General features: G+C 41.8%; 1 protein-coding gene and 1 pseudogene across 2 annotated transcripts; one reads left to right on the forward strand and one right to left on the reverse strand.

The window, feature by feature from the left end:
* The first annotated feature begins 732 nt into the window (after nucleotides 1-732).
* CLEC5A (C-type lectin domain containing 5A) lies at nucleotides 733-9,034 on the forward strand. 2 transcript variants are annotated; one of them, XM_063101282.1, is made up of 6 exons: nucleotides 733-811; nucleotides 1,603-1,662; nucleotides 3,651-3,719; nucleotides 4,034-4,170; nucleotides 7,512-7,618; nucleotides 8,920-9,034. In XM_063101282.1, the coding sequence occupies exons 1-6, from the start codon at nucleotides 733-735 to the stop codon at nucleotides 9,032-9,034; spliced, it is 567 nt and encodes a 188-aa protein (XP_062957352.1). The 2 variants fall into 2 exon arrangements, with proteins under 2 accessions (XP_062957352.1, XP_062957353.1); XM_063101283.1 differs by lacking the exon at nucleotides 3,651-3,719.
* Nucleotides 9,035-16,960: 7,926 nt separating this feature from the next.
* LOC134381234 (olfactory receptor 9A4-like) lies at nucleotides 16,961-18,049 on the reverse strand (annotated as a pseudogene).
* Nucleotides 18,050-20,726: the final 2,677 nt, after the last annotated feature.

A 20,726-nucleotide genomic window follows, 5' to 3' on the forward strand; every position in this document is an offset into this window, starting at 1 on the left:
TTCCCCTCTTGGCCCCTCCTGCTCCCTTTGCCAAAAACACTGAACAGGAAGTGATGCTGCCAAGACAGAGAGACTGTGTGAAGAAGGAAAGACATTGTCTAAGCAGAAGGAACATATTTTCAGGAGACAGAGCCCCGGCCCACTGCACTGGGCATTAGGCTATCGGAAAGAGCCCCCTCTGCAAGCCAGCCCAGCCTTCCAGGGAAAGAGAGCAGGTTAGTCTGTCTGTCTGTCCTCTCTGTGCAGACTGTTGGCTTTTCTCCCCAATGCCATGACCTTAAAGAATGCCTGTTCTCTCTGTCACCTACCCCTGGCATATTGCACATTGAATGTTCTGACAACTGAGGTCATGATGGACAAGACCTCAGATTAAGGTCTTTGGGAGCAAGGATCATTTCAAAGCTAAGGGCTCTTGAAATACAGGAGAGGATCTACTTATTAGACAGAATTTAGAAGGCCACACATGGGGACAGAGCTGAGGCCCAGCGCTAAGGGATGGGTGAGGGAGAGGCAGCATGTCAAGTTGAAAGGCTCTCAACAGCACAAGGTCCTTTCTGTGTTCTGGGCATGTACTGGATCCTCTCCTTATACCTGTCACTGGCATGCCTGTCTTCCAAGACTCCCATGAGTGCTGTGAGCAAAAGACAGAATGTGTCCTGTTAAAAAGCAGCCTTGTCCCCAAATTCTGATGGCATTATATTCTAACCCCACAGGCCTCCGAATCTCGTCATCATGAACTGGCATATGATAATCTCTGGGCTGATCGTAGTGGTGCTTAAAGTTATTGGAATGACCTTTTTTCTGCTGTATTGTGAGTATCCGAGCTACCTCTTGCCCCAACCTGCATACTGTCTTGCTCTTTGACTCTCCTTTCAGAATGTCGTTGAGTGTAAAGGGTACGTGCCCAAGTCTTTTCATCTGAGGACAACTTAACAATGTCTTTCTAGCTCCCTAACACACACAATGGACCAGGTTCTTGCTCTGCCTTGGAGACGTGGAACTGACCATTGTCTGGTAGTCAAAACCCCACACAAAGCTTTTGCTACTAGAGTATTAGTTGGCTAATCTGAGCTGAAGTATTTGGCAGTGCTTGTTATTGTTGCTAAAATTTGAAAATACAGCTCCAGTTCAACCCAATGATAAAGGTGTGGTAAGAACCGAATTATAAGGGAACAGGATTTAACTGAGGGAGAAAATTTCTCTCTATGTACATATAAATTAGTTCATCCAAATGCTTAGTAAAAGAAGTCTCATATCAAAGGATTTTACTGCAGTTCATCAAGTAGAATCTTCTCCAGCCCCAGAAGCCAGTAGGAAAAATAAACAAGGAAGGAAATGTAAGTAGGAGGCAGCAGTTGTGTAAGAGATGTCTTGCTCGTGACTCAATCTGAAGGTGCAATTCCTGTTGCTTAAGAGAGCAGGAAACAAATACGAGTAGGAATAAGTGAACATATTCACAGAAAAAAACACGTACACATCTCCACCGACCTGAGCCGGAGAGCTGAGTATTCCCCATGAACAGTCACAGTGCCTGTGGTGATTTTGTTATATTTACCGTGCAGCCACATTTGGGGCTGAGCCAACAACTGATTTTCTTTGCAGTCCCACAGATTTTTGGCACAAATAATGATGGCTTCACCCCTACGGGGAGCTACGAAACAGGTACTGTGCAGGAAGGTAATCTCCTCTTCACCATCCGGTTTCTTTGTTCTTTATTTTTTTAATTTATTTTATTTTTATCAATATACAGTGTAGTTGATTTTCTTGTCCCTTTACCAATTCCTCTCTCCCCCCATCCTCTCCCCCTCCCCCATCAACATCATATCTGTTCATTTGTCTAAGTTCAAGGAATTGTGATTGTTGTGTCTTCCCCATCCCCCCATTTGTGTATTTATTTATTTATTTTTAGCTCCCACCAATAAGTGAGAACATCTGGTATTTCTCTTTCTGCGCCTGACTTATTTCACTTAACATAATTTTTTCTAAGTCCATCCATGTTGCTGCGAATAGTAGTATTTCATTCTTTGTTCTGAATTCTTTGAGACCTTCTTCAAGGCCTCCTTTCTCAAGAAATTCTCTTTTACAGATGGTCCACACAGATCTAATTAATCCCTTTCCTTTTATAGATGGGAAAACCATGAGCAGACTGTGTGAAATGTCTGATCCTCAGTTTTCCTGGTGGGTGTGAGGATGATTTGTGTGTAATCATTGTAATGTGATGTGACAGTGCTTTATAGACTCTGAAGTGATCTGCACCAATGAGGAATTGTATAGTAACCCATGCACCACAAATCAAAACAAAAAAAAAAGATCATATTAAGCACGCTTTTGTGTGCCAAGTGTTATGCTAGACCAACCACAGGAGAAAAATAAAAAGGAGTTATGAATCAGCCATCATCTATAAGGTAACAATTATCTGTAAAGCACAAGGCACAAGGCCAGAAGCTATGGGGGATAAAGAGATGAGTGAGGCACAACTGTCCCCTCCCTATTAATTCCACCTCCTCTTGAAGCTTTTCCTGAGACCTCCCTCTCACTTGCTCTTCAGACACCTGTTACTTTTGACATAATTAGGAGAAAAAAATATTTCTCATTCATCTTTGTATCAACTGAGGCACCCAGTACAATGACCTATATGGAGAAAATATTCATGAAATATTTGAGGGTCCTACAAAAAGTTCATGGAAAATGGAATTAAGAGATAATATGAATCTTTCCATAAACTTCTTGAAGACCCATGTATTGGGTTCTTTCAGCTATAATCCCAAAGTAGTTTCTGATGAAAACCAGGCTATTATGTATTAGAAAGAGTCCGTGAACTGGGGACTGAAATAAAAAGTGAATGCTAACTTGTCTGTTTAATTAATATAATTTTAAGTAACTGATTTAGTGTCTGGGTGAACTAAGGTAGTCTTCAACCACAATGGAAAAATAACTGAAGCCACTGTGGAGAGGTCCAACCAGCCTCTGGGGCCTCTACAGCCAATGTTCTCAGGAAAAATGAGGCCCCTTGGAAGCTATGAATTCCCTTATTTGTACTTATAGAAATAAATGAACCCTTCTCTGCTTATAGAAAACCTCTGGAATAATCACCTGCTTCCTTTTGTGCCAATACCCCTTGGTCCTGAAACTTGTTCAAATTAGCCACAATCCTTACAGCTGATAAAGATGATGAGAAATGAGTCCACGAGCTGCCCAGGACTACGAGCCTTCACACAGGCTTTAGGACACCAGAATTAGGGAGAAGAGCAAAGCTGCTGTGTGGGGCCTGCAGTGGAAGCGCTCCGAACAGCTCTTTAGGGATGACACTGTCAAAGGTCTATAGAAGAGAAGACTGAGAGTGTTTCCCTCTGATACTAAATTCCTCCATTACTTTTCCTTTTTCTAGCCCTTTCTCTCAGCATTTCACACCTATGGCCACACCAAAAAAAAAAAAGTCATGAAATAGGACTTCAGATGTCAAGCATGAGAAATAATGGTAGTAGTTAGATGGAAGGTTCAAAGAAAGAAAATATGTAAAAATTCTAGCTCAGAGGATCCAAGATCCCCTTGTCATTCCACCTTCCAAAGACAATAGTCACAGTCCATATTCTGTTGTTTGTGTGTTTTATTCATTGTGCAGTAACTTTCAGGTTTTCTTTTCATTTCAGTCTCGCAGATTTTTGGGAGCAGTTCCTTAAATCCCAACAACATAATTCCCACGAGGAGCTATGGAACAGGTGAAGTGCATGGATCCAACCTCCTCTCCACCCCTAGGCTCTCAGGGGTTGAATTCTTAGAGATTTTCCCCACTGCCTCTCTTCTTATGGAACTTTGTTCCCTTAAATGGGCCCTAAACACCTTCTAGTTTATTCCCTTTATGTTATTGACAGGGAAACAGACTGGACTGGGTGGAATTTCATACTGAATTGAGGATCAATTGTATGAATATAATCGTTATAAAGAAACCCACGTCCCACTATTTTACGACTCAATTCCAGGGTTCACACCTCAGATTACTAACCTCATACTCCCTTTTTTTGGATCTCTTCAGTCTGCCCCAGTGGCTGGGATTTTCATCAAGGAAGATGTTTTTTCTTGTCCACCTCTGAATTATCTTGGAATGAAGGCAGGGACTCTTGCAAAAAGGAAGGATCCACTCTGGCAATTGTCAACACACCACAGAAACTGGTGAGAGCATTGGGATGCTGCAGTAAAGCAGCCCACCCTACGCCAGCCTCAGTGGCTGGAGATGCTGGGGTACTTTGGTGCAGCGGGGGTGGAGTGGAAGTAAGGAATGGAGAGATGGCTGGCTGGGAAGTTCGAGCTCCTTGCTCTGAACCTGGGGTTGGGAGACTTTTCTCAGTAGCAGCAGGGCATGTTCTGCAGGTTCATCTGAACTACACGGACTGGTATCGCAAGGACAGGCCAAGACATTTAAAGTGCAGGGAATGACCAAATGAGTTGACGTGTATAAAAGCTGTTTAAAAACTACAGCGTACATCATAGATGTGGGCTATTAATATATCATCCCAGTCTGCATAGTAAATAAGTAAAATGCAAATTTTTAAAAATTAGTAATTTGAGAAACAAAGAATCAGGTCATAGAATTGGGTTTGAAGTTTGTAATAATGATAATAAAAATAGATAACACTATGAAGAAAGCTTTATTTATTATCTCCTTTTACTTTGTAACAACCCTGAGGATGCATTATTATCCATATTTTATAACTGAGGGAACTAGGGCACAGAAAAGTAATTTGACCACAGTCATACACCTAAATGACAGAACATGGGATTGAATTCAGATCTCTCTGACTCCAAAACCTGTACTCTAATCAATTTTAGACCATAATTTATTTTAGCTTATAGTTGCTTCTCCTTCAAATCTTAAGCATTTGCTGAGTGCTAGGCACTGTGCTATATACACAATCCTTGTCTCTCTCCCCTCTCTTCCTTCATGCCTCCTTAAAAAGTCCTCCTGTGTGAGAATTTGTAAGAGTGTCTTCTCTGAATCTTATTAATAGATGACCAGCAAAGGGCTTGAATCAGGATGCCATAGGTCCACTAGGAGAAAATACCTTAAGGTAGAAAACCAGGAGCAAGACAGGGGAAGAAAATAGGAAAGAAGGGGAGTAGGGAAAAGGGAGATGGGACAGGAAGTTGATGACCATTTTCCTTCACCTTTAAGTTTTGGTGTGTCCTGAGCTCCACCCTTGGGATTCTCCACAAATTATACAACTTGCTAACCTCAGAAAAAGCTCATCACACCAATGGTTTGTTGATGACTCTCAATTCTATATCTTCAGCTCAGCCTTGTCCTCCAAACAAGACACTAGTCCAGATTTCACTGTGATGCTTCAAAAGTACCACGAACTCACCATGTTCAAAATTGAGGTTATCTTTTACCCCAACTGCTTCCTCTTTCATATTCCAAATACTCGTGAGTAGTCATGTCACCCAAGACTGAACGCTGGGAGTTTGCAGGGACTTCACCTTCTCTCTTCCTCCCACATTAGTTGCTAGCCAAATCCTTTCCTCCCTATCCCCACCGCAAATAGTTTAGTTCTCACCTGCAGTTCTTCTGAATTCTCCTAACTCATCTCTACCTTCAGTTTTGCCCTCTTCCTCATATCTTCCTCTGTACTGACATAATATCTCTAAGGCTCTCGACCATCTGTACCATGCTTCAGACTAACATGAACTTAACAAGTTCAGTTTTCCTAGCAAGACATACAAGGCCTGTGTAGTCCAGTCCCTGCCTTCTCTCCAGCCGTGTCTCTCAACCCACCTCTGCACCAACCGTATTGAACATCTTGTGGTTCTTCAGATGTTCCCAGCTGCTTTCCAGCCTGCCTGCAATCCCATGCTCCCTCTCCCGGGAAATTCACCTTCCTCTACCTGATCTACAGTTAGCTGTCTCCAAAACTTCATCTCAAGTAGCACTTCATCCACAGTCTTTCTAGAAAAACCTCTAATCCATGTAGAATCGATCCCTTTCCCCTTTCTGCCTGTGCCAGGTCTAATACATATTTCCTAAAAGTATGCCTGTGATACTTCACTACACTAGTTAACTCATTGGTCTTTTTCTATTAAACCTGTGGTTCTTCAATACAATGGCAATGCTGAGTTTTTTTTAAATGGTGATGAAATTTATGCACCTCTTCCCAGAAACATTATATGAGCACAATATTTGAATAAAATGCCAACAGCTTCATAGATTCCCTTGGAAACCATCCATGGCTTCCAGCAGGAGCATTATGGCTTAAGAATACTTGTTTGGACCATGGATCAGCAATCATTTTCTTAAAGGGCCAGAAAATATATTTTTTAAGTTTTTCAGGACATAAGGTTTGTGTCGCAACTACTCAACTCTGCTGTTGTAGCTTGAAACCAGACATAGACTACATGCAAACAAACAGTCATAGGTGCATCCCAATGAAACTGTATGTGCAAAAACAGGCTGCAGTCTGGATTTGGCCTGCTGGCTGTAGTTTTCCAACCCTTGTTTTAGATAATATTTTTCAGGAGAAACAAATGTATTTTCTTATCCCTAGCCTAGTACATGCGTGGCATGTAATAGACACTCAAAAAAATGTTTGCTAAATGAGTAATTCAATAATTAATAAACAAAATTAATGAGCTGAGATATTTCAGGGAAGGAGAACATCAAGAAAGGAAAAATTAAGGCAGGGGCTGTGGGCAAGAAGAGAATAAGACTCGTAAACCCCATGGTTATAGGAGGTCTGTGAAGAGTACAGGAGCTCCCAGACTTCTGGCTTAGGTGATTTGCAATTCATCAGTTTAATACAGAAACTAAGGCATCTTGGACTACGGTCAATATAGCAAATATTTGATAAACACTTGAATTTTTTCCCCTTGGATTATTTAGCAAACACACTTTTAAGTCTCCCTGTTTTCCTTTGCTAAGTACTCAAGGAATAGAAACGCATTTTATGAGACCACTTGATTCAACCTCATTTAAAATATAAAATTTCTGGGGGCTGGCTGCTGGCTCACCTGGGAGAGCATGGTGCTGATAACACCAAGGTCAAGGGTTCGGATCCCCAAACTGGCCAGCTGCCGAAAAAATAAACAAATAAATAAGATACAAAATTGCTGCAATGAAAACAACTCTATGTGGAGAAGCATGACAAATAAGAAAAGAAATTACCCTGTTTGGGATAGTACAGTACCCTTTCCCCTTCATTCCCTCAGTGATCCCTGGAAAGCAACATCAGTCAGCCCTGGGCATTTGTTGGGCATGTAAATTCCTATTTCTATGCACTGCACTGACTGGACCAGAAGCCCAGCGATCGGTGTTTTCACAAGACCTCAGATGATCTGATGCCCTGTGAAGCCTGAGAACTCCCTCTCTAGGGCTAGTGGCGAGTGCCAGCGACAACCAGTTCAGAGTTCCCCACCAGTCTTCCTTCTTCCAGAATCAGATATAATCACGGGCCCATTGGCTCAAGGAAGAAAGCAGCAAAGGACTGGCTGTTCAACTGTTTATTTTTGTTTTTAATTTCTAGAAGTATCTCCAGAGCATAACTGGTGCTGAGAAGTATTTTATTGGATTAACATACCAACATGCAGAGAAAAGTTGGCGTTGGATCGACAACTCTGTCTTCATAGGCAAGTACGTGAACATTCCACACTTTTCTGAGGATCTTGGTTTGTGTCAAGAGACCACATCTGAAATTCAGCAGGTTCATCCTGGGATAGCTCAAAGGCTGAGACTCAACTCTTCGTTCTCCTCCACCTTTCTTCCAACCCATCCATTCCTAGAGACACTTATTTTAGAAACTTTTTATTATGGAAAATTTTAAACATTCGAAAGTAGAGAGAAGAGTATTCATATAATGAATTCTTTGGTTCAAATCAATATCCAAGCAAATCCACATATATCGCGTTCATTTGATATGTGAAGTCACAAATTGCTTTTAATCCACATACCACATTTTATTACTAAGTGCCTACAAGTTTCCCCACTTATAGCTTTTTTATCTAAAGAAAGGTTATTATAAGCAATTTGTCTATGCCTTAAAACTATAAACTTTTAACTCCCAAGAGCTATCTCCTATGAAAAATTCCATGGAGATAAGTGTTGGTGGAGAATGTAATATTCCCGGTGTTCATAGGAAACTGTTGTCAGAGTGCAAGTTAGTTCCACAGCGTGTAACTGGGCTTCCCCAAAGAGGGGAGGAAATTAACATTCATTCAGTGTCTACTAAATGCCAGGCACTACGCTAAGCACTTCACACATGCTATTTTCTGCAGTATTTGCCAAGATGCTGCAGAAAAAGCTTTTATTACTCCCCACTCAACAGACAGTTGAATTGAGGACAAGAAAGGCTTGGAAACATAATGAATGTCACACAACTAGAAAGTGGTGGAGTCACAATTTGGTCTCACGTCCCCTTCGGTCCAAAACTCATGACCTTTCTGTGAAACCAGACTCTCCGCATTCTGAACGGGACTGAATAGCAGAAAAAGAGGTAGGAGAAGACCAACAAATATTTCCACCAAGTTTTTCCTAAAGCAAACTGGGGTCTAGGAAAGAATGGGAACTCTTTCCTTCTTCTTTAGGTCCTGCTTCTGTGAGCAGACATATATACTCAAACTTTATATCTGTAAGAAAAAGGGACAGCCCGTGAGATGGTTCTGACCAAATGCAAGAGTGAGTGGGTCCAAGACTCTGTGAATCCATAAAAGCTCACAGGAGAGTTGACAGGAAAAGCTCTGTTTAGGGCTGAGTTTGGGGAAGGTGGATTTAGAAGAGGAGTCTGAGTTGGGAAGGGGGCTTGCTTTAGTGGAGTGTGTGGGCATCTGGTCAGCCTGCTGTCCCCCATGGACAGCTCCTCTGAAACTCTCATTGTGGTACTAGGAGAAGACAGGGCTGAAAGCATGGACCTAACTACGCTTTCTTTTCTCATCTAGCATTACCAATCACAATCAGAATTTTGACTGTGTGACCATAGGACTCACAATGACATTTGATGCTGCATTGTGTGACGTCACCTACCGCAGGATCTGCGAGAAGGCAGCCAAGTGATCACAATTCTCTGGACAAGAACAAATATACCTATGGAGACAGAAAAAGAGAATACTTGCAATTGGGACTGGTTCTGGAAATACAGAACATCAAGTTACTGTGTCAGACTTCCACAGGTTACTGGCAGTGCTCCTTGATGAATCATCAGGGCTAACGCACTGCCCGCTCCACACATATACTTACACACACACCTGGGGCACACTCCCCATTTTGAGCCACATTTCCTGTGGGCCACACCAGAGACTTTTCAGATCCACACAAGTTGTCCCATCAATGATTCTTTTATCTCTCTGTCGACCAGTATAAGTCTTTGCCCGTTTGGGAAAATGAGCTTTCAGATTCTGCTCTGGAGGACTAGATGCTGGCCATCTCCAGGAGACTGGGTCAACTTCATGGACTGTCAGTTGGTATAGAGATGAGTTCTGTTTCTATAGAACTGAGTATTCCTGGCCGATCGACAGAGTTTACTCTATCGACAGAGTATGTTTTATCCTCAGAGCCCATGATCATACCACCAGAAAGAAACTGCAGACTGAGAAGGTATGAACATTATTTAGAGAGTAGCATGGGCTGAAGGATATGCTCAGCTTCTGTGGCCGCACCTCTGTGTCCAACAGACCCCCATTCATACGTCAACTACAACCGCCTTTCCCCTTCCCCAAAGTTGGAAAGCAGAGGCCCTTCAGTCTCTGAACTGAGGCCAGGCCCTGAGGAGGGCTCCTAGAGCTTTTCTTGGAGCAGAAAGAATGTTGTTTATGGGAATGGAAGGGGGTCTGGGCAAAGAAGGAATCTTCTCAGAGACTCCTTATAAAAAACAGACAGCCAAGGGGATGAATCAAACCACATACCCCTGAAGAGCTGCTAAAGCTAAAAAATGTTTCCTGTCTTTCTGAATCTCCTTTGTCATACATATAACTCCTTTGCAACCAAAATTTGGGTAAGCAGATTCTCTTCACTGTGCAGGTTTTGATTACCTGAACATGTTTGTCAAATTAATATATTTTAAGAATTAGGGATTGTCTCTTAGGCCTCAGTAGTTACAACATATTTCTCCCTTCAGTTCTAGAGAGACCTTGCTACCAGGTATAGCCTACTGGCCCAGAGAATCCTTGCACACACATAACCAGGACTGGTCCAGCTAACCAAGGAGTATAAAAAGAGGAGGCTGCTCAAGGAAACTTTGGGTGGAGGCCAGGAGTAAGTATACAATAGAAAGGGAAAAGCAGAGAAGGAAGGCAAGAAAAAGGTAGAAAGTCTTGGGATATCTGGCTGTTCTGTACACTCACAAGACGTCAGCTACTTATCTTCCTCAGTGCATGAAAAAAACAAAAGAGATGCCTGGTGTGTTTTGAGTAACAAGAATTAAACCATAATGGAAGACCATGTAAAACTAAGTTAACTGCTTACCATTTGTGTCTAATAACAATGAACCCACAACAATGATTGTGTATACCATCATCATATGTATGTCAGACTAAGTTGGTGTAAGTTTTACTATTTATTATGACATTAAGTTCTGTTCATAAGTTTCTAGGTTTTATAACTTTTGGTTCATTAGCATGACCACTTACAATTTTCAAAAATGAGATATCACATTAGGAGTTAGAATTTGCTCAAAGGGGGTTACCAGAAATACTCCGTGTTGGGGGTGGGGTGGGTACTGGAAGTACATTAGGACCCCACGGAGAACGTCCTCGGGTGGTTTTAGTAAAGAACAAATGCTACAGTTGGGCAGGGAGAGGGGCTGAGTCTATGAAGGAGAAAAGAATCATCAGAACTCTAACCACAGGTAAGCCCCAGAACTCAGAAAACAGAAATGAAACTGCAGTCCTTCTGCTTTGAGGATAGAGAACTGTAGCTGCCACACTGCCTACTTCATGACAGAATAATTGCAGAGTTTTATAGTTAGGAAATATGGACATCTAGAAATTACTAGGAGACCTCTAAAATTCCATCCAAGATGAGAAGGCACTTTTGTGCCAGTTCTAAAACAAGCCCAGTGGGCTGGGCTGGGAGCGGAGAGTAAGTAGGGAATATGTGGACTTTGGTTGAAGCTCATTACTAGGGAGGGTTGATGAATGCTTAGAAGGGAAGATAAATGTGGTTTTTATGAGGCAGCAATGGTATTTTTTTTAAAAGCAATGAAAATTTAGGAACCCATTGGGTTTGAGTTTTTTGACTTTGATTCTAATATGCTATGTAAATCTGTACAGATTTCTTACTCTTTCTGTTTCTTAGTTTTCTTACCTACAAAATGGGGTAGTAGGTAACACTCATCTCATGAAATTCTTGTACCTATTAAATAAAATCCCCTTTATGTATCTCAGTGGCATAAGCATTAGGAAAAGCACTTTGTGGAGGATTTGAATTGAGATCTTCATCCAAGAAGTAGCTTTTCAGTTTGCTTGAAGCTGTATGTAGGCAAGCCATTGAGTTTCTCAGAACTTGTTTACGTATTTATTCCAAAGTCAGAGAAGGGTACCTCAAAAATTCTGTGGCCAAGCCACATGGAGGTCAAAGCCATGCTTCCCATGGCTCCAAACATGGGCCCAGCCTAGGTCAGCCAACCCCATCTAACTCTTAGACTCATGGACAAACCCACCTGAGATCAGCAGAACCACCAGCTGAGCCTACCTAAATCTGCTGAAACCCTATTGCATGAAAATAAAAGCTTATTTGCATATGCCACTGGAGTTTTGTGGTTGCCTCATATATAGCAAAAGCTAACTGATAAAATCTCCTAACTGGTCTCCTCCTCTCCTTACTATCCTTTAGTCTATCGTCCACCCAACAGAATAATATTGTAAAACATTAGACAGATTCTTTCACTCTTTTGCAGCACCCTGCAATGATTTTCCAACTCAATCCTAGAAAAAGCAAAACTCTTTACAAGGCTTACAATGCTCTATATGATCTACATTCCAATTTCCCCTCTGATTTCATTTTCTCTCACATTCTCCTTTGCTCACTCTATTCCAGCACCTTTGCCTACTACGCCTTCCCTAGGATCTCTCAACATATTCTTCACTATGCCTGAAAGGTCCTTTAATAAATGTCCAAATGTCTCACTACCTTACCTCTCCCAAGCTTTCCCTGACAACCCACTTAAAATTTCAACATTCCCCCAACAGATATTCCCTTTCATTCCTATTTCACTTTTCTTTACGACACTTTCCCACCATCTAACATACTATCTATTTGTAATAGCTTTATTGAGATATAATTCACATACAGTAAAATTTACCCATTTAAAATGTACAATTCAATGGTTTGGGGAATAGTCAGAGATATTTGCAACCACCACTTCAAGAAAAAAGCCTGTATTCTTTAGTGATCACCACCCTGTATTAGTCCATTTCTGTTGCTTATAACAAAAATCCTTGGAACTGGGAAATGAATAAGAAAATAAAATTTATTGCTTACAGTTTCAGAGGCTGGAAGTCCAAAGTCCAGAGAACACATCTGGTGAAGGCTTTCTTTGGTGGTAACTCAGTGGTGCCTGGGTATCACATCATGAAATGGTGCAGCGGAGAGAGACTAACCGCTCACGTGCTCTTCTTTTAAAGCCCTAGAACCACACTCCTGACCACCATTATTAATCCATTCACTACAGCATGGACCTACAATCTAATCACCTCTTCAAGGCCCCACCTTTCAGTTACCATAATAGGATTTCCCACCCTCAACAGTTGCAGTCTACTACTGTAGGAACACAGTTCAATCAATCCACAGCACACCCTATCCCTGCATTCTCCTCAGCCCTTAGCAGCCACTAGTTTACTTTCTATCTCTATAGATTTCCCTGTTCTGGACTTTCACATGAATAGAATCGTAACATATGTCGCTTTTTTGTGACTGGCTTCTTTCACTTAGCGTCATGGTTTCAAGGTTTATCCATGTTGTGACATGTATCAGTATTACTTTTTTACGGCTGAATAATATTCCATTGTTTCATCGGCTGCTGGGCACTTAGGTGGTTTCCATCTTTTGGCTATTATGAATAACGCCACTATAAACATTCATGAACAAGTTTTTGTGTAGTTGTGTCTATTTACTTCTCATGGGTATATACCTAGGAATGGAATTGCTGGGTCATATGGCAAGTCTATGACAACCTGTTTTAGGAACTGCCAACTTTTCCAAAACGGCTGCACCATTATACCTTCCCATCAGTGTTGTATAGGATTTCATTTTTTTCCCATATCTTTGCCAACATTTGTTATTACCTAACTTTTGATTCTAGTTATCCTACTGGTTATCTTATTGTGGTAGCCCCCTGTGGCTCTGATTTGCATTTCACTGATTAATGATATCGAGCAACTTTTCTTGTGCTTATTGCTCATTTTTATATCTTCCTTGGATAAATACTTATTCAGATGCTTTGACCATTTTTAAATTGGGTTGTCTCTTTAATATTGACTTATAAATATTCTCTATATATTCTGGATACAAGTCTCTTATCAGATATAAAATTTGCAAATATTCCCTCCATGCCATGGGTTGCCTTTTCACTTGTGATAGTGTCCTGATGCACAAAATATTTTAATTTTGATGAAATCCAATTTATCTATTTTGTTGTCGTTGTTGCCTGTGCTTTTGGTGTCATATCCACAAATCATTGCCAAATCCAATTTTGTGAACTTTTGCCCTATGTTTTCTTCTAAGAGTTTTTATTGTTTTAGGTCTTACATTTAGGCCTTTGATTCATTTCGAGGTAATTTTTGTATATGGTGTAAGGCAAGGGTCCAAATACAGTCTTTTGCTTGTGGACATCCAGTTTTTCCAAGTGCCAAGTTTTTAAAACTTAGGATTGAAATCAATGTTCTGTCCAACTTTTCCCCTCCTTAAATTAATTATAAGTAGGTGTCTATGTCACTTGCTTTGGCCAGTGAAATCTGACCATGATTCATCATTCTCTTTCCCCACTATCTCAAGACCAACCTCCAGTTAGGGGCTGCCCCATTAGCCTGGACTATAATAAAGAACACAGGAGTAGAGGGGCAACTGACTCACAGAAGATAAATAATGGGAGCAAATATAAATATTTGTAGTTTTGAGCCACAAAGATTTTATTGTTTTTTACAATGACATAATCTAGCCTATACTATTTGATAAAAATGAGTAACAAGTAGTTCAGATAAAAATATACAACTAGCATTGCATAATTTCACAGTACAGCTTATTTAAAATAGTGGTTAAGAGAATGAACTCTGGAGCCAGATTGCCTAGGTGTAGACTCAGGCCCCTACATGGTAACAACGTGATCTTGGCCATACAGAGCCAATTACCATCTCTGAGCCACAGTTTCTTGAATAATAATAATAATTACCCTGTAGAGTTGTTTTGTGATTTAAATAAGTTCTTCTTTGTTTAGTAGTAAAAAGTAAGTGCCAGATTTAAGCAGTCTTTCTTAGCTTGGGTTCCCCAGGAGGCCAAGGACTTATGAGCTATTACTCCATTAGGGAATACTTTCCATGAGAGCAGGATGAGTGACAAAGGGTGAGAGGCCCAGAAGCCTGTAAAAGCGATAAAAAGGTCATTATCAAGCTTGCTGCCACCAAGTGCATCTAACTGCTTGATCTTTGGGACTACGCACATTAGAGGACCTATGAACTGTGTCTCAGGACTGTCTTTCTGAGGGTAAAAGGGAAAGAATTATCTCTCAGCTTCCACCTTTATTGGTCAAAGTTTATCCAACAAGAGAGTAACTCCCCAGAATTTCTGCATTGTCCATGCACAGGCTTGGATGCCAAGAGGGTCCTTTGGTGAAATCAACAGGGAAGCTCTAGGGCCAGATGTGAGAGGTGCACTTGACAGGCATAACATGAAATAATGGTTGTTAATACCATTGTTATTGTTTGTATTATACATAAAAAAACCCAAGTATTTCTGTAACTAATTTCATGAAGCAGGGAGAAATATTTAGTATATAGGAAGTTATTACCCTGAGAGTTGGATATAGGAGAGTTTAGACATTGAGCCTCTGCAATTTATAGCTCCCAGAGTATGCTGCTTTGGAGTATGGAGTTCCAGATGGATAGTTCTCTCTGACTTTTGGTACCTAGTACACAGGTAAGGTACGTACTGTGTCAGAGCAAACTGCCTTAGAATGAGGCAGCCTCTTCTTTTCTGCTCAGAGTGATATTTTTTTCCTGTTAGACATATCAACCTAAGCCTTAAGTTAAGGAAAGTGTACAGTCATACTTACACATGTCTCTATCTCCTAATGTTTTTCTTAAGCTCCAAGCTTCTATGCTAAGCTCTAGAAATATTTTGATTTAACACAAGTCTCCACTTACTAAATATCTACCCAGTTTGGGAAATATATATGTATAAATAAGCAGGTATTCCTGGATCATTAAAGGGTGAGAAGTTGAATTAATACATTCACTATGACACATAAAGGAAATTAGATTATTTTAATTTTGCATAGATGATACACAAACATGGCTGCAAAAATAAAAATAATATTAAAAGGCATATAGTGAAAAGTCCTGCTACCTGCCCCACCCTACCTGCCCATTCCCATTGCCACAATTGCACAGGTAATCACTTGTAAGACTTATGATACCTTCCACAAGTAAACAGAAGTAAAATGAATATTCACATATTTCTACTCCTTTCTTATGCAAAAGGTTTAATATTAAATTCAATGCATTTTGTTTTTCTCACTTAACAATATAGCTTGGAGGTTACTTCTAATCATTGCAGAAAGAAATTCACTCTTTTTACAGCTGTGTAGTATTTTATTGTATGGATGAAATACAACTTATTTAACCAGTCACCTATTGATATTCCATTTGATTACCAATATTTTTGTTAGTACAAAAATGCTGTAATGGATAAAGTTGTGCCCATGACATAAGAAACGGAAACATTGACTAGATTGGGGTGGGGCTGATTGGGAGGGAAGGGTGAGTTGGCCGATGCTGGAAAGGAGGCGTTCGTGCAGTACTATGGTAATCTGGATGACAGCCTGGTAAACTTGGGATTTCTGAGAAGGTAGAGGAACATGGGGACCTAGCAATGAATTGCAGAACTGGAGTCACTGAAAGAGAAACACAAAGAGGACTCAGGAAAGAGAGTGGGCTGGAGAGGATGAACAGAGGAAGCAGAAAGGCAGCCGGGGAGGTATCATGGACCTTGAAGGGGTTGGAGAATGTGAGAAGTGCAGGGAGAGGGATCAGAGGCTGCCTCTTCCTCTGCCCTGTCTGTACCCCTCCCTCAGCCCAGGGAAGGACACAGCAAGGCCAGCTGTCCCTTGCCACCTCAGCTGCCATCTCCTTCGTGGCAGGCAGCATGATATGGCTGTTATCAGGTAAGAGAACACCTCCTTTCCTAGCTCCTCCTACACCCTGAGAAAGTCCACAAATTACAGATGTGTCTACACCAAAAAACAATCACTCCTGGGATTGTAAAGGCGTCCAGAATTATAGAATGAGTTTATTCTATAAACTATGTCAGCCAAGAAAATATACAGAGAAGTACTAAGGGAATGAAAATTTGGGGTAGAAAATCAAGAGAATGTGCTCGAGCCAGAGAAGCCACAGGAAGATGACACAGCTAGATGACTGAAAGCACAGGACAATTTACAGGAAGATGATTCAGGAACCTAAGATCAAGTAGTTATTCCACTCTGCAGTCAGAGAATAATTTTCCTTGCTTTTTCTGTACAGAAATCTAAATATCACACGTATTATTTTTATATTTAACTTTCAAGGTTTTATTGTGAAATGTACCATAACTTGAGAAGGGTCTATATATCTTAAAAACGATAAAGTAAATTTTGAGTAACAACCATGTTAAAAACCGTGGCCATAACTCAAAGTCTTTTTGTTGAACACAGATTATTTAATGATGATAATGATTATGAGGCAGCTCAAAGATGAGCAAGTCCTTTCTGGATTATTCCAGTCATAGAATAGGCTAGTTTCTGAATAACTGACAGCAGCGTTTCACTCCATCCCGAAGGGCCTCTATAACTTTGTCATTCCGGAGGGTGAAGATGAAAGGGTTCAGAAAAGGGGTCACTACAGAAACCATCAGGGACACTGCCCTGTTGTACTCGGCTGCCTGCGTTTGCTTGGGTCTCACGTAGAGGAACAAGCAGCTGCCGTAGCCGATCACGACACAGGTGCAGCGGGAGGCACAGGTGCAGCGGGAGGCACAGGTGCAGCGGGAGGCACAGGTGCAGCGGGAGGCACAGGTGCAGCGGGAGGCACAGGTGCAGCGGGAGGCACAGGTGCAGCGGGAGGCACAGGTGCAGCGGGAGGCACAGGTGCAGCGGGAGGCACAGGTGGAGAAGGCTTTCCTCCGGCCAGAGGCCGCGGGGATCCTGAGGATGGTGGAGCTGATGCAGGTGTAGGAGACAATGTAGGGATCAAAGAACCAAAGAGAACAAAAACAGCCATTAAGAAGAGGATAAACGCTATGAAAAGAGTATCATTGCAGGATAGTTTGAGCCATTGCCCTCGGTCACAGAGAAAAATTGTCTGTAACATTTGATTTGCAGTAAGTGAGCTGAAATGTGGCATAAACTGGCCAAATTTGAAAAAGGAACCCAAACACCCATGACACGATTACTATCAAGTTGCAGGTGCGGTTGTTCATAATGATGTCGTATCTTAAAGGGTTACAGATGGCCACCTAAAGGTCCACAGCCATCACTCCGAGTAATGCAAATTCTGTCGTCCCCACAGCGAGGTACAGGAAAAGCTGGGCAGCGCACGCACTCGAAGATATCGTCTGCATCCCAGGGAGCAGCAATCCCCAGAGCATCATGGGGACAGTTATGGTCGTGACCAGGCTCTCCAGGACAGAAAGGTGGCCAAGGAAGAAATACATGGGGGACCGCAGACGTTTATCAACAGAGACAATCACGATGATGACTGTGTTTCCCATTAATGTCACTCAGTAGAGGAAGAAGAAGATAGCAAAAAGGACATGGTGTAGTTCTTTGGAGCCAGGGAAGCCAAGGAGATAAAATTCAGTGACACTAGACTGATTCTCCAACATTTAGTTCTGAGCCCTTGTTCCTTGTGATATGTAGACAGCAAAAGGGAGACAACACTGCTTTTAATATCAAAAGGATTAATGACATCTCTGAGTTGAAGAAACATTCCCCTCCTGCTCTTTGACTTTACAACTCTGCTATTTCCTATACAACGTTGATCTTAAACATTTTGTAAAAAATATGTATTATATGTGAAAATAAATGTGTAAGTACGAGAAGATGAGTACCAGTTACCAACACCACACCATAAACATGAAATGCCCCTCTCACAGAGTGCACCCTTGCCTCTCAGTGCGCTGGACATCCTGGCTCCAACTCTGCTCTGACTGGCCACCCTGCCCACTTCTCTGATCACAACCTGCTCATTTATAGCACCTCGCCTTCCATCTTGAGCGGAATTAAACTTTCTCCTCTGCCTATTACATTCCCATCCTGCAATGTCCTGCTATATTTCAAAGCAATTCCACAAAGACGTGGTTACTCTTTTTTTGTGTGTGTCCTCTAACTTTAGCCCCATTTGCATTTTGTTCATTTAAAAGTTTTTACTTTAGTTCTATTTATCATTTTGGGGATTTTGTTGGGAAGTGGAGTCTATCCAAGACATTGTCATGAGGTAAGCGCTATTAAGGTAAGAGCATTAAGTCTTTCTCTGACTTGTAGGAGCCTGCTCCCTGGAGTACATAATCCAATTCTTCCTCTTTATTTTTGTGATAAAAGCCCACCCCCCATCTCAGTGAATGTGTCTTCCTCCATGCAGGGAGAGTCTGACTAGCTCTCAGTTAGTGGCCTCTAGCTCTGAGATTTTGATTCTTTTTGTCACCAGATGACACAGGAGAGGAAGAGCCCAAAAGGAGAGAAGAGGCTGGAACTTTAATGTCCAACTCCCATCTGTCCTGCACGGTCTCCACCCTGGGGCCAGGAGATAAGAAAACAGCTGTGGTTTAAAGGCAGCATCTCCTCTACATTCCCCAGTTCTCAACACCCTTGTTCCAGTAGAAAGAGAAGACCTCCAGAGGGGCAGCCTGCCTCTGTACACAATCTGCCATCGTCTCAATCCCATAGAAACAGTTTGGAAAATTCACAGAGCAGACCCGCTCCTCTAGGACCGCCTATTTTTTTCAGAGTTCTGGGGTAAGGGAAAGTGTCAGGACACACCAAAATAGGTCACACTGAGCTCCTAAGGATGCCTGGGCTCCTTCACTTACCACACTTGGGTCCATGCTCAAATGTCTCCTGTTCGTGGGCCCTTTCCCACTACCCAACACATGCAGACCTTCACCCTCTAACCTTTATGTGTTTGTATTTTTCTCACTATTGGCTTTCATGAATATCTCAAATCATTTTATACTTTTACTTATTTATTAATTCATCATCAAAATCCTGCATTTAATTAATTATCTCAAAGGTAGGTACTTTCTCTTTCTTTTTAAATTTATATTTCTTGTATCACCAATGCCAAGAATAGAGACCAACAATATAAGCACTCTAGAAATAAAATAAACATGAAATGAATAGATTAAAGAAAAATTCAATGAATGAACTAAAACTACCCAACCTTACCAGCTCTCTTTCCATTCACACTTCTCTAAAGCATTTCCCAAACTGCTATCTCTTTTCCTGGAGATTCCCTAAAAAATGGCAGGCTATGAGGAAGAAATGGGGAAAAACGAGAAGGCAGGCTCTTAGGTAATGGCAGAGAGCGTGCCTATCACCAGCACTGGGTAGAGAAAGGATTAATCTGTTCTGTGCTGTGGAGGGAGGCCTGGACGTAAAGCTTATGTATTCTGCAGATCCTCTGATCCACTTCTCAGGTCCTAGCTAGCCTCGTTCCAGAAGACAGCCAAGCTCGGGATATTTTCTTAATCCCTATTTCACAGAGAGGAACTCTGGAAGACACTCACATCCAGAGAAGGGGACAGGCCCAGAATGTTCCACTGGTCTCCAGGGATCAACCCAGGCTGTCACTTGCCTGGCAAGTACAGAGCTTGCTTAGGAGACAGGGGCAGCTGCTTCCTTCTCCACTCTTAGTGTAGAACACTGTCCACACAGAGAGAGCATAGGAAAAAGGCCAGAAACACTAGTGCTGCGGGGAGTCCAGCAGTCTCCGCATCTCTCATTCTCTCTGCTTCCTTCCATCTCTCCCTTATTTGTTGTCTCAGAGGATAGCTATTCACTGAGGAACAATTTGTACAAGTTCAGAGGCACACTAGGGATTTATCATGGAAAAGCAAAAGAAAACTTTCACTCTTCCCTCCCGAGGCTAATCAAGTTCTAGAACACTGAAAAGTTGTTTAACGGGCAAACTTGAAATCTCCCTTGTCAGCAACTTCTCAACACCCAGGTTGTCTCCTTTTCACGCTCCAAGTTATCACCCAACAACCTAAGCTGTGACTAGTTAGGCCCTCATCTGCTCTGTGCCAATCCCTGATTCCATTTAGCCCCACAGAGCCTCAGCCACCCCCAAGCTGATGACCCCACTAGTGGCCCCAAGACACATATCAAAAACCTTCAGGCCACCAAGTGGATTTCTGTAAAAACGTCTCTTCATCTCCAAGCTCTTATGATGCTCGTCTTCCCAGATGATCTTTGCACTCCTTCTGTCAGATCCCCTCTGCCTATAGCTATGGGAACACTGGTAAATGAGAAACAGAGAAGATCTGCCACCTGCTCCAACCTCAC

The sequence above is a fragment of the Cynocephalus volans genome, chromosome 6 (assembly GCF_027409185.1).
Source record: "Cynocephalus volans isolate mCynVol1 chromosome 6, mCynVol1.pri, whole genome shotgun sequence".
Classification (NCBI taxonomy): Eukaryota; Metazoa; Chordata; class Mammalia; order Dermoptera; family Cynocephalidae; genus Cynocephalus; species Cynocephalus volans.

Excerpts from the sequence above, each read along its gene's own strand:
- CLEC5A (XM_063101282.1), top strand. The coding sequence starts at position 733 with ATGAACTGGCATATGATAATCTCTGGGCTGATCGTAGTGGTGCTTAAA. Across the intron at positions 812-1,602 it reads GACCTTTTTTCTGCTGTATT|TCCCACAGATTTTTGGCACA; the intron begins GTGAGTATCCGA and ends TTTTCTTTGCAG. Across the intron at positions 4,171-7,511 it reads TCAACACACCACAGAAACTG|AAGTATCTCCAGAGCATAAC; the intron begins GTGAGAGCATTG and ends TTTAATTTCTAG.